The sequence below is a fragment of the Carassius carassius genome, chromosome 5 (assembly GCF_963082965.1).
Source record: "Carassius carassius chromosome 5, fCarCar2.1, whole genome shotgun sequence".
NCBI lineage: Eukaryota > Metazoa > Chordata > Actinopteri > Cypriniformes > Cyprinidae > Carassius > Carassius carassius.
In genome coordinates, this window is record NC_081759.1 from 20,704,138 (window position 1) to 20,717,536 (window position 13,399).

At 36.8% G+C, this 13,399-nt stretch overlaps 1 protein-coding gene across 1 annotated transcript; it reads left to right on the forward strand.

Annotated features, from left to right (window-relative positions):
* The first annotated feature begins 7,216 nt into the window (after nucleotides 1–7,216).
* Nucleotides 7,217–12,495, forward strand: zgc:158260 (uncharacterized protein LOC571389 homolog). The gene is made up of 8 exons (XM_059549135.1): nucleotides 7,217–7,379; nucleotides 8,352–8,724; nucleotides 10,975–11,123; nucleotides 11,335–11,512; nucleotides 11,593–11,766; nucleotides 11,858–11,956; nucleotides 12,059–12,136; nucleotides 12,274–12,495. The coding sequence occupies exons 1-8, from the start codon at nucleotides 7,336–7,338 to the stop codon at nucleotides 12,376–12,378; spliced, it is 1,200 nt and encodes a 399-aa protein (XP_059405118.1). The 5' UTR covers nucleotides 7,217–7,335; the 3' UTR covers nucleotides 12,379–12,495.
* The last annotated feature ends 904 nt before the right edge of the window (nucleotides 12,496–13,399 follow it).

The window sequence follows — 13,399 nt, forward strand, 5'->3', positions numbered from 1 at the left end:
TTTATCTATCATAATTTCAATTTAGTACGTCATCATTTCAACTTTTCATCTCATAATGTATGACGCATAGTCATAATTTAAACTTTTTAAGTCAGAATTACAATTTTTGTCAATGACGCTTTTTTAATGTAATACTTAAAACGTTTTTAAGTCATAATTTGGTTGTTGACTATAGTAGAGTTGATGATGAAACTTTGAGTTAGGCTAGTGATTTTTGTCCCTCTCTGCTCTTTTTCAAGATGGCGGAACGACACGGAAGCCTCCTTGGACTTACCCTCCCCATGTAGATAAAGATAATAAATTAAGTCAGATCATTGGCAGAGATCATTTTACACCCATGGGAACATATTTATTAATAAAGACAATGATTTTAGCTAATAAAATACCATTTTTCAACCGAGCGAATCTGCACATGTGAGGCCTTCAAAAGTTTCAAAAGGCCTTCAATGGTTCAATGTGTAATGGTTGTGTAAAAATCAAATACTGTATTACACTTTTCAAATGATAATCCAGCTTTAAAGTTTCACAAAGTCTGACACAAGGCCATTAACATGTTCTTTTTGCTTATTTCTACAAATATCAACCTGATCAATATGAATACGATTAAACAAGTTAATTTTTAAGAAAAAAAAAAGAGTTTTAAAATACAACTAAACCATGATAATTTTTAGTTTAGATGTTGATGACTAAGTTTCAGGCGTAGTGCAACCAGATTTCTCTAACATCTCACTCACAACGCAACACGTTGTAAATAAACATTTTCAAACTGTAATTTAACCATATTTGATTAATATTATGTTGATTTAAAGTTTTTGTTATTAACTAATACTTATAACATCTGACCCAAAATAAACAGATAATGGAATCTTCACACTATACAGTTAGATATTCTCCTACTTAGTATCTTTGGATGTATCTGTGGCTGGATTTTGTCACACTCTTGTAAAGACTATGGACTAACTTTAAAACATAATTTTTATACAGGAATCACATGTGTAAGATTCAAAAGATCAATTCACTAAGAATTTGTGATACACAAATAAATACACAAAAGTTTTCAAATGATGATGGTTTTATTACTCCGCTAGATTAGTCATCTTGTTCAGATAGCAGACGACGCTGTTTCACATGTTGTACGTTGGACTGTGTGTGTGTGTGTGTTTTAGGTGAAGACGTTTCTTTGAGAGCTGTTTATAGAAATAAATGACGCTTAAGAATTTAAGTGATAGTTTGACTACATTGATATCAATCACACAAATACGAATCGCACAAGCTGTTTTACACTTTTACAGCAGAATCACATCCGACTATTGCACCGAGAGAGGCATACTCATTAAAGATCGAAGCCTTAAAGTTCCACACTTTGGTAAAACCTGCAGATAAAAAAAGAAAAGTCAATTCTAATTCTAATTCTTCATCATCATGAGCCATTTAAAACAAATACAGAAAAAGCCACTATAGTGATCAGTTTTAGCTTTTGACTGTTTGTCATTGACATCTTGCTTCGTTTAGTTTGCAAAAAGTGCATAGAGTGTGGTCAGATATTGCATGAAGAGAATTTATGAAAAACATGAATAAATATTGCATCAAGAGAATTAAATGACGGTCCTTCTGAGAGTGTTTAGTATGAGAGTGAATCTTTCTGCTATGTCTACGAAACATCGACGTCAAAGATAAGTATTAAACTTTAAACTCGTCTAACTATTACACTTATTTTTTTTATTACACAGTTATTTGCGTGTGTGTGTCACTAAACAACGGTTAAGCTAATGAATTACGGTTGATACGTGGTATTTTTATGTGAAAGGGGGATGATTCATTTTTTATTCTGGCCCCACCAATACTTTTAGGCATCTGTCTTTTAGGCCCGATCCAGAAAACAGTTGTTGTGTCTTAATAATTGTTCTTCTTTTCATGATCTTTTTATTCGGCAGAATGCCGAAATATTTTACATATCGTAAATTTCAATTGTTAGATAAATCATCTAACTATTATATGTGAAACAAGCTCAGTCGCATTAGAGTCGGATTCTTGTTTACATTGAACATCGTTATTGAACCTTTTTCAATATTATTGAAAATAATTGTTATAAAAGCGCTATTGTTCTAGGCCTCATCAAAGTTCACATAGTTTTCACCGGACCACTCTGAAACAAGACCAAATATTTGCGTGTAACATTTTGTTTGCATTTCTTCTGAAACACCCTGTTTTGAAATTGTTTAACATCACCATTCTCAATCTATTGAAGCTTGTCTATTTTCCTTACACTTTAACACTTACCGTATTGTCGGGTGTGATTGTAATGTTTTGTATGCCGTTTTATTTACACTTTCCCCCGGATATCATATTTGTTATATATCTCTTTGTTCATATACGACAGTATTCACATGAATTGGCTTGATTTGTATCTTGATTTGAATTTTTCTACTATAGTCAACAACCAAATTATGACTTAAAAACGTTTTAAGTATTACATTAAAAAAGCGTCATTGACAAAAATTGTAATTCTGACTTAAAAAGTTGAAATTATGACTATGCGTCATACATTATGAGATGAAAAGTTGAAATGATGACGTACTAAATTGAAATTATGATAGATAAAGTAAAAATTCCATAGTGAAATTTTCTGAATTCAATATAATTGTATTTGTGAAAATTGTCTTCCCATACCGGGAGTCGAACCCGGGCAGCCTGGATGAAAACCAGGAATCCTAACTGCTAGACCATATGGGGGGGCGTTGATACAGTCCTCGGCACATTTGAAAGGCTGCACTGCACGGGACAAAATCCCTCCAAAAAAGCCAAAAAGCTAAAATTGAATTGATCGGTATGTAAATAAATATCGGTATAGCTTTTCCCAGGTGGAAAGAGCTAATGAAAGGGTGCCTGCTTTCTTCTCGACGGGGTAAGTCAAAATTACAAGCTTTTTCCATTGCTTGGTTGTGTAAATCATTATATAGGTGGCATAACGGTAGAACATGTACAATTAAATTCGATGATGTGCTATTGGAAGACATGTTGTCATAAATTCTTGACGCATAACAGCTACCGCAGCTGCAACACTCATTTGAAAAAGTGAGTAGATGGAAGAAATCTTTAACAAAAAAGCCTCCAAAATCGAGGAGGTCGAAGGGCATGCTTCGTGCTATAGCTCTCCCCAAAGTCATGCGGCCGCCATCAGCTAATGCTAACATTTGAAACTTCTACATGTATTTTGAGTAGATGACCGATAGTATATTCTCAGTAAAGGGTTTCACCCTAGTTCGGGAGATACAAGTAAAAATGATCTTATACGATCTTATACTTATACTTTGAATTAAGACGATGTGTGATTTTTACTTTGATTTTCCAAATGATACAACTTTGTCTGAATAAGAGCAATGTGAAGTCCTAGGATTTTTGTGACAAACTTTGACAACATGTTTCATGTTGTATGTTGTATGTAACAATCTAAAGTTTTTGGACAGACACTGCTTAACAATAACAACAGTAACAATAATACATAAATCTTCTAAGAAGATAAATAAAAGATATGATTTTAATAAAACTTTAAAGATTTGATTTAAACTTTTAAGGTTATGCTTCTAAATGAAATTAGTGTAAACTCTGGATGTACTCTGGAAAGGCGTTAGCAGACTAGATGTACTGCGACATTGTCCCCCGAGACTCATCTGGTCTGTTGCCCTATATCCTGAAGCTTCAGTTCACACTGTAGTTTATCACTGAAGGGTCTGGGGCTATTTGCTTTTTTTTTTTGGATTGTTGCATAATGAACTACTTCGCCTGTCTGGAAATGTAAGGTGTTTTTATTTAGCTAAAACTTTTTTACATTTTATTAAATTATTTATTTATTTCATTTTTTTTTTAGATTTTGTTTTCTGTGATGGTCGTTTTTAGGTGTACGGGATAGCTATGGAAAGCCTCCACCATAAAATTGAAACCCAGCATGGACAAAAAATGCTGATTGAATCTTTTTCATATAAATGAGATTTAAGTACAGTTTACGACCAAGTACAGTTTTTCAACCATCTAAAGTTTTGAACAGGCATTGTTTAATAACAATTATATTTTAGGTCACCGTTAAACAAAATAATTTATATCATACACAAGTCTTCTAAAAGATAAATAGAAGATAAGTATGTATTCAAACTTTAAAGATTTAAACAGTCTTTTAATTTTACGATTATGATTTGAAATAAATTTAGTGTGTACAAAACTTTGGCCCTAGAAAGGCGTTAGCAGACTAACATGACATACGTTCTGACACGATGCACAGAGGCTCATCTGTCATCCGATATCCTGAAGTTATCATTATTGTCAAGTAACTTCTTTCTCTGCGCTGATCGGAAGACCCTTATTTCTGGAAGATTCCCAGTTTCTAAATGTTCTCATGGTTGCTCTCTCTGAAGATAGGCCTATGTTATTGTCATTTTCTCACAGATACAACTTAAGAAATTATTGAACATTTCACAGGCGTGAGATGACTTGTGACACTTTAAATTATTTTACATACCCATGATAAATAAAAAAATATACTTTAAGTTCAAGTCGAATTTTTCCACAGACCCTCGTTGTAGAATATTTGTTTTTATTAAGACTTTTAATAATTTATTTAAATTTTATTTTTAAAAGATATCATTTAACCTTTTAAGATTTTACTTTGAAGTAATTTTAGCCCTAACACAATGTCTCATCCCATCACTGATTACAGTCCTCTGAGTCCGAGACGCTGGTGTGAGAGAGAACCACTTTGTGATTTATGTAAGTTCAAGAGTTGTACGTTTCTAAACATGTAAGATGAGTTTTATTCTTTTTACAAGCATTTCAGTAGATTTTTTAGTAAGACATTATATTAAATTATTGTATATGATGTTATATGTATATTAATCTCACTTTCACCGTGCTCAGGAATGTGGAGTGGGGTCCTGTTTCATATGTCAGAGCTCACATGTGAAGGGGCGCGTACAGACACACACACACACACACACACACACACAGACACGTGTGTTTTACTTTTTGACACACATACCGCACGCCTCCCTATGTTTTGAGACGGTGCTTTGAGAGACATTCAGGAATGACTATATGAATTCAGTTGTGTAAAACAATTTTGAATCCATTCATACATTGCATTTTTGTGGACATCAATGGACAATGATGTGTTAGGAGCTACTTCTTCAACTCTCTCTAAAATAAGGTAAGACAATTTTATTTATTATTTTGTTTATCTAAAATAATTGGTTTCAGTAAGCATTTCATTTATACTTTTGTTCATCTAAAACTAAAACAATTGGATTAATAAGATATTTATATTATACTTTTAAAGGCATGTTTTCAACTTTTGTTAGTGTGAGATTTCACCGTACTCTGGTATTCAAAGGAGGGGGTCAGAGCTCAGACGGAGAGGGGGCGCGCATAGACGGACACAGACACGCGCACGCGGCTCCTTTACTTTTTGAGACAGTGTGAGGTCATTCAGAAAAAACAGTGTTTTTGTTTTACCACTTTTAATAATTTAACAACTCTATTACAACTTTTAATAATGTATTAAATGTAAAACATTTTTAAACTTTTAGGATTATAATTTCAGTCCCTGATGTCTTGATCACTGAAGTCAGAGACCGTCTAGACTTACAAACATGTGTTATTTTTATTTTAATCTTTTTAGTAAGATATATTGTGTAATCATTCCATTATATTATTTTAAAGGATATAATTTTTTGACAACCATAGTTTAATTGTTTTAGATTATATAATTTATATTATATAAATTATATAAAGGATAGAATATAAATGTTTTATGTAATTTTTATCTAAAACTAAAACAATTGGTTTTAGTAAGCTTTTTATAACCTTTTTAAAAGAACAGAATGTTTTTCAACTTTAGCATGATAATTAATTATATTATATAAATTATATAAATATTATATAAATTATAGAATGTTTTATATATAAATGTGAAATAACTAAAATGTTTTTTTTTTCAACCTTAGCATGATAATTAATTATATTATATAAATTATATAATGTTTTATATATGAATGTGAAATAACTGAAATGTTTTTCAACCTTAGCATGATAATTAATTATATCATATAAATTATAGGATGTTTTATATACAAACGTAGAACACACCGATCCCATTTATACACTGCTCAGGAATGTAACGGGAGGGGAGACACACACACAGACACACACACACATAACCGTATAACAGGCACAAACTTCAAACAACCTAACTGACACAAACTTCAAACAGCGTAGGGGAGGGTTTCCTAAAACCATGATTTAGAACTAACTAGGGCAATAGGGTAAAACTTTCTGTCAAAACCACATGATCGATGCGTGGGGAGTGTTTCCTTTACCGTTTAAACTAGCTGTCAAAAACTATAATTTAGTACTAACTAGGTCAATAGGGTAAAACTTTCTGTCAAAACCACTTGATCGATGCGTGGGGGGTGTTTCCTTTACCGTTTAAACTAGCCGTCAAAACTATAATTTAGTACTAACTAGGTCAATAGGGTAAAACTTTCTGTCAAAACCACATGATCGATGCGTGAGAAACGGTCATAGGTTAGCCCCTGAACTCATTCCGGAAGTTCAACCCATCCATCATAAGGTCACCGGAAGTTCAACCTGTCAAAAGGTCAAAGGTCAAAGTCATAAATCATCATGCCATAAGCAGTAGAATATATACTACTACTACCATTTGTATAACCACAGATTTACTACAAATACCATGGTTAGACGATGGTTAATTTAGCAAAACCATGGTTAATTTGTGGTTACCATGCATGGTTTAACTATAGTAACCAGGGTTTTTTGGGTTTTTTTGTAGTAAAACCATGGTTAATTTTCGTAAGGGAAGAGGGCCATTGTTTCAGGGATATTGCATAAGACTGCTAATATTAATGATAATAAACAAATCGATACATGTATGTCAACTTTTCAGTGCACTCATAGGATGAACATTAAAAAATGCATGTCAAGTAAAAGTGAAAAAACAATTTCACTGAAAACCCCAGTAGTGTTTTTATATACATTCAGCAGTTCAAAAGTTTATCTCCAATGAGCGTTCGGTCAAATAGTGCTCCTTTCAGCTGCTGTACTATAATATAATCACCACAAGCTCCCTCTCGTGGTTTAAAAGCTCCCTTCAGCTTCAGCTTCAGTGGAGGCACTGAAAGAACTACAAGTCCCAGAGCGTTGTGCTGCCATAGCAACAGAACCAACGCACCTCACCTCACTAGCGTCCAGATTTAAAAGCGATGTGTTGAGAAGCACAGAGAAAAACGCGTCTTTTTAAATATAACACGGAAGCATTATACGAGCGAAATGTCTCTCAAAAATGGACAGGTGGAAAACATTAAGTTCCCCTGGTAAGTGGCAGATTTTCCGACCGCAATTATTTATTTATTTTTTCATTAATTTCTAAATCAGTTATAAGTATAACTTTTTAAATTAACGTAAACATCAACTTTAAACGTGAAAAACTGGGGATTTAAGAAGACTATTCCGGGATTTCTTCCTGTTTCCCTTAGGCTGTTCAAAACGTTTAGTTAAAAACAGGTTTTCTTGGAAATACTGTATATTAACTAAATATTTAACGTTATAGCTAACTTTCAAGTTTCTCCTGGGCAATGTGTTTTTTTTTTCTCATCCTGTTAGGTTCAGTCCTGTTTGTATATTTTCTTGCCAGTACAAGATCCTCAGGCCTTTTAGAGTTACATCACTTGCTCCAAAACGGATCCTCTGTAGTGAATGGGTGCCATCAGAATGAGAGGCTGATAAAAACATAATCCACAAGTAATCCCAACATCTCCAGTCTATCAGTTATCATCTTGTGAAGTGAAAAGCTGTGTGCTTGTATTGCTTTCTCCAGTGAAAAAAAGTTGTCTGGTCTGAATCAGGAGAGAAATATGCAAATATTAAGCAACATTTACAAGCGAAGACCATCCAAAACAATTCTTACAAAATATGTTGGTGGATTTCGATGTGAGAAGACAACAGTGGATGGACCTTTTCACTGGAGCAAGCATTTTTATGGGCGCTATATTGTTTGTTTGGAATTGCATTATGAAAGTTAAAAAGTCTTGATTTGTTTATTACAAACATGCACTGCAGTATGGACTCCTTGTGGATTATTGTGACATTTTTATCATCTGTCTGGACTCTCATTCTGACAGCACCCATTCACTCCAGAGGATCCATTAGTGCGCAAGTGATGCAATGCTATTTTATCCAAATCAAAATGTTCAGCCAGCTTTTCTGGGTGAGCAATTTCTTTAAGTGACAGAGTTCATCTGCTGCTGCACAAAATGAATGACATCAACTCTTGTCTTTGTCTTCAGGTTTAAGGAACGGCTAAAAACAAAATATCTCAGGGATTTAAGGCAAAAGCAACAGCTATCTGGGTCATTAGATAGTCACAAATGGCGCTTTTTGTCCCCGGGCCTGGATGATTTTAGAGATGGTTACCCAACAGTCCATAAAGAGCTCTTCACCCAGTGTAAGAGTGGACCCTCCCCTGCAGTCTTTGGGATGCCAAATCACACTTGTTCAGTGAAGTTCCCACAGAAGAGACTGAGTAAAAATCAAGTGTGTTACTCAAAGCAGAATCCTCAGAGTCAAGCTCAGCGTGAGTTCATTGACGCTGTTGAGTACAAACTCAAACAACACCCCCTGGCCCTCTATCCTCATCTGGAGAGCGGTATGACACCAGAGGTAACCACGTTTAATTTAGTCATGATTTAATTATTTGGGAAACCTGTTTAGAAACAGTCAACGTTTTGTGATTCCATTGGTGCTGCTAGCGCTGCAGAAGCCTCTAACAGCAGCAGCTTTAAATATGAGAGGAGACAAAGTATAGTACATGCAACATTATTTCCAATGTACACAGGGGTTAAAGCAAAAAAAAATCCTGAGCCTGAACTTTTTCCTGGGGCGGGGCGGGGCAGCACATGCAAAGCATGCAATGACTGTGGCAACTTTAACATTTGAAAGGATACTATGGCAAAGTTATTGCTTTCTTTATTCAAACTGATTTTCTTTTTCATAAATATATGATTGACCTGCAGAATGAAAGCTGTATCATACACTTGGAAAATTATGAGCTATATCATCGCTTATCGACACTAGGGGTCGATAAGACTGTTGCTGGGGATTCGCCACCCCTGTCGCTCAATATGAGGAGCTTTTGGAGGTGGTTACTCGCGCGGTTGATAGATTAAAAATCGAATGGCCCGCTGAGAAACATCTGGCCGGGCAGAGTATGGTTCGCAGATCTAGTCTCGCTCCTCGACGGCTCCCCGTGGGAGATACCGTTCGGGACAGACCTACTCTCACAGGCGCAGGGCACGATAATTCACCCTCGCCCCGGAGCTGTGGAAACTGTGGGTGTGGCCCCTGAGGGGGCACAGCTCATAGAATCCGGTCTCTCAACTGAGGTTGTTGAGACCCTCCTCCAGTCCAGAGCTCCCTCTACGAGGAAACTGTACGCCCTGAGGTGGAATCTCTTCACCTCATGGTGCAGAGACCGCCAGCTTGACCCTGTTAACTGCCCAGTTGGTACAGTTCTGGAGCCACTCCTCCTTAAAGGTGTACGTGGCGGCCATAGCTGCTTACCATGTCCCTTTCAATGATCAGTCAGTGGGTAGACACCCCCTAGTTACACGTTTCCTCCGCGGTGCGCTGAGGCTGAGACCTCCAGTACGATCCCGTGTTCCCCCCTGGGATTTGGTTGTGGTTTTAGAGGCTCTTTGTAAAGCTCCATTCGAGCCAATAAAAGACATCTCAGATAGACATCTGACGCTTAAAACTGCCCTGTTACTGGCTATCACCTCGCTAAAGAGAGTTGGAGATCTTCAGGCCCTTTCGGTGGCCCCTACTTACCTAGACTTTGCCCCTGGGATGGCCAAAGCATTCTTGTACCCTCGAGCGGGTTATGTTCCGAAGGTTCCCTCTGTTACACCACAACCTATCGTACTGCAGGCCTTCTGCCCTCCTCCATTTCGGGAGCCAGACCAGGAAAAGCTAAATTGTATGTGTCCCGTGCGAGCACTGGACGCATACGTCCACAGAGCTGCCCTGTGGAGAAAATCCGACCAATTGCTTGTTTGCCACGGTCCTCCTAAAAAGGGGTCTCCTGCCTCCAAGCAGACCCTAAGTCGTTGGATAGTCGAGGCTATCTGCGTCGCAGAGCCATACTCCCGGCAGGAGCTTCCCTACTCGAAGCAGAGGCCAGCTGCACGGCACGTGCTTTTATAGCTTCCTGGTCGCTACGTCACCCCGCCCGTGATGTCACGCCCTTCCGTTGGACAGATTGCACATGATATTCAGAATCGGTCTCGTCAGGGACGTTCCCCAAAGCGCTCGACGCAGCGTCTCGTTCCTTCAAGGAACCAGGGTTACATTCGTAACCTTGAGACATTTTTCCAGATTACGTTAAGCAAATAAAATTCACAGCTTATACAGAGGAAGAGTTTAGCCCCTTTCACACATACAGTCTTTACTGGTAAATTACTGGTAAAGTTACCATTAATAGATCATGTGTGAACAGGACCTTTTCAGAAATTCCGGTAAATATGTTTTGGCAATCATATCATTCTTATGGAGATGACATGATTACTCTGAGCTGTTTACAAAGTTCCGCTGCTTTATAATGAGCTTTTCTTTGTAAATACGCGCTAGATTGATACATTAGACCATTTCAGCTCACAGCTTTTTGTCGCGCTTCTCCGTTCATCAGAGCTGCGACTCTGCAGTTGAATACTATTATGCGCGTCTTGTGTTTGTAAAAGCAAAACATTCTGACTGGCTACTAATGTTAGTTACTGTTAGTTAATGTCATACCATTGGTAGGTGAACGCATGGACTCAAAAGTGATATCAATCAACAAGATTTTTTTTTAAATGTAGGATTAAATGCTGCATGCCGTGTATTCACTTTATTCAATGTATTCAACTTTTTCAATAGCTATTTGACCAGGTGTTGTCAGTCCTGGATCCTGATATGTGCATGAAGGCAGAATTGTCCATAACCTCTCCAATGAAGCATCTGGAAGAAAGCAGTGCACCATGTGAAATCTCAACTCTGGAGACTATAAAACCGTCCATCACCATCAAGTGATTTTCCTTTCTTCTTCTTTTGAGCACGTTTCTGGTTTTGGTTCTGATTCCATTCCGAAATGATGAGTCAGGCCACACTTTTAAGATAAAAGCAGTATTTCTATTTTAATGTCAAATTTCTTTTGGTGGGTGACCAGACATTACACAAGTGCATGTACTGTACATATACTGTAATACCATTCCTGATACTCTTCTTACGTTTCCCTAGACCACAAAAGGAGAAATGTAAAGAGGCCAGACCAAGAAATCCTTATAGATGGCAGAAACTCAAAGAAACTTTGGGTGTTGAAGATCAGACGGCGAGTGTTAAACACCTGCACTCCATGTCGCAAGAAGATGACAAGCAGATGATTACCAAACTCTTCTGTGAATGGATTACCTCACTGGTAATATTTCTTCATGTACACATTAAAGTACGCGGATCGGATATGAAGAATAATTTTTTTTATATAACCCATTATCTCAGGGTGGAGAGACCAGTGATCTGACAGAGTCAACCATCTTGGATTTGTTTAAGAGTGACTATGAAAAGAAACCCTCCTGGACCTTACCTATTAACAAGACTCATCTTAATCAAACTCCAGCAAAACCATCCAGCTCTGTAGAGGGACATCTTAAAGATGCTAAAGAGTTGAATCAGGTTGGGGACAATGTTTTGGCCCTTAACGTTTAAATTTTGTGTTGTTTGCCCAAAATTGTGTATCAGTAAGTCTTGTTTATATGTATGGCAGGTCAATAAACCCAACAGACCTCAGGCTGCCAATGATCCTCTAAGAGCCCCAGCAGATATTACAGGAAGCCTGGACTTTGAAGAACAGCTGAGTGAGAAGGTGACTTTTATAGCACCTTTTAGTTATAAAAAGAAGCAAAAAATGTGACAGCTGATGATGAGACAAACCAGTGAGTTCCATTCATATTTGACTGTCATCTAGGATGAAGAGCTGAAGCAGATTCATGGCATTCAGGCATTCAGAGAGTTCATTATCAACAAGGGAGTGAGAATGCCAAGGGTAATGCTGCACACTTCAACGGAATTAATAGCTGGATATTTTATGAGATTAAATTTGAATTATGTTCCTTGTAATAAAACATATAATTGCTAATTATATAATAAGAATTAATAATTGTATTTGTGTCCCATGTGTAGTTTCTCAGCACTATCTTCTCTGAGGATGAACAGAAGAACAGGATCAGAGGCTCAAACACCGGAGGCTCCGCTTCATCATTGTCTAAAGGGAGAGCTGTCCATTAAACTCTTTAAATAATATTCCCTTATGTTGTTTTATTGAACATCACTTCACACATTCATGGATCAGCTTCTGAGTGCAGTTCCCCAGACTAGTTTTTTTTAGATTAACCCCCAAGCTAGATTTCTGTATTATGTTATTTTACGATCAAAAAAATAAAACCAGGGCGTATTTGGCATGGTTCTCTCTTCCTCTAGTTTTCTTCATTCATTCATAAAATGTTCCGTGAAAAACAAACAGTGTTCTCAGCATCCTGGTGGGAATTACAAGGGCTGTCTAAGGATTTTTAGGTAAACAGCCCGAAGTCTGCTCTTATCCATTCTGCCATGTTAATGAGCTGCACTTTAACACTGTCTTCTAGGAAGAGAAATATCATTAGACAAATTTCATTCTTCATTTAAAACGAAATATTTTTAGATCTTGTTTTAGAAGTCCTCTTTTATAATATATACCACTGAAACATCTACAAGCATTCCTGTTGCTAAACTCTGTCTTCCTTAGCTACAGCTTTTAACTCAGACAAGCTTGTCTGTGAACAGCATCAGCAGGAAAATGTGCTTGTAAAATAGTAAATATTGACTGGATATTATTCTAACATGGTCTGAAATTATTTAGGTTTTGTGTTTGATATGTCCCACCCTGTGTTCCAGTTTCAGTGGAAATTACGTCAACACAAAAAACGGAATAATGCTGCATGTTTCGAGGCATTTTAGTGGGCCTTTAAAAAGGATGCCAAACAAATACCAGGCCTAGCAAAGGTTTAATTGTTAGCAGCTGAATTAGACTGGCTTCTGACTTAAAGCAGTGCATGCTGGTTAGAAATGTCACTGTGTCATTAACTATAGCCTCACTTTATTGGTATTTTAATATCAGCATGTTATGAACTTTTTTTTTTTTTTGGTATACAGGGGCTTTATTAAGATGAGACACTGCAGGCAAAAACACTGTTTTTTCAAGCACCTGTCAATTTTGAGATTTTGGGCTTTTTGGTTTTTCATAAAGTGCTTTTTCAAACTAGTGGAAGGA

Excerpts from the sequence above, each read along its gene's own strand:
- zgc:158260 (XM_059549135.1), top strand. The coding sequence starts at position 7,336 with ATGTCTCTCAAAAATGGACAGGTGGAAAACATTAAGTTCCCCTG. Across the intron at positions 7,380-8,351 it reads GAAAACATTAAGTTCCCCTG|GTTTAAGGAACGGCTAAAAA; the intron begins GTAAGTGGCAGA and ends CTTTGTCTTCAG. Across the intron at positions 11,767-11,857 it reads ATGCTAAAGAGTTGAATCAG|GTCAATAAACCCAACAGACC; the intron begins GTTGGGGACAAT and ends TATGTATGGCAG.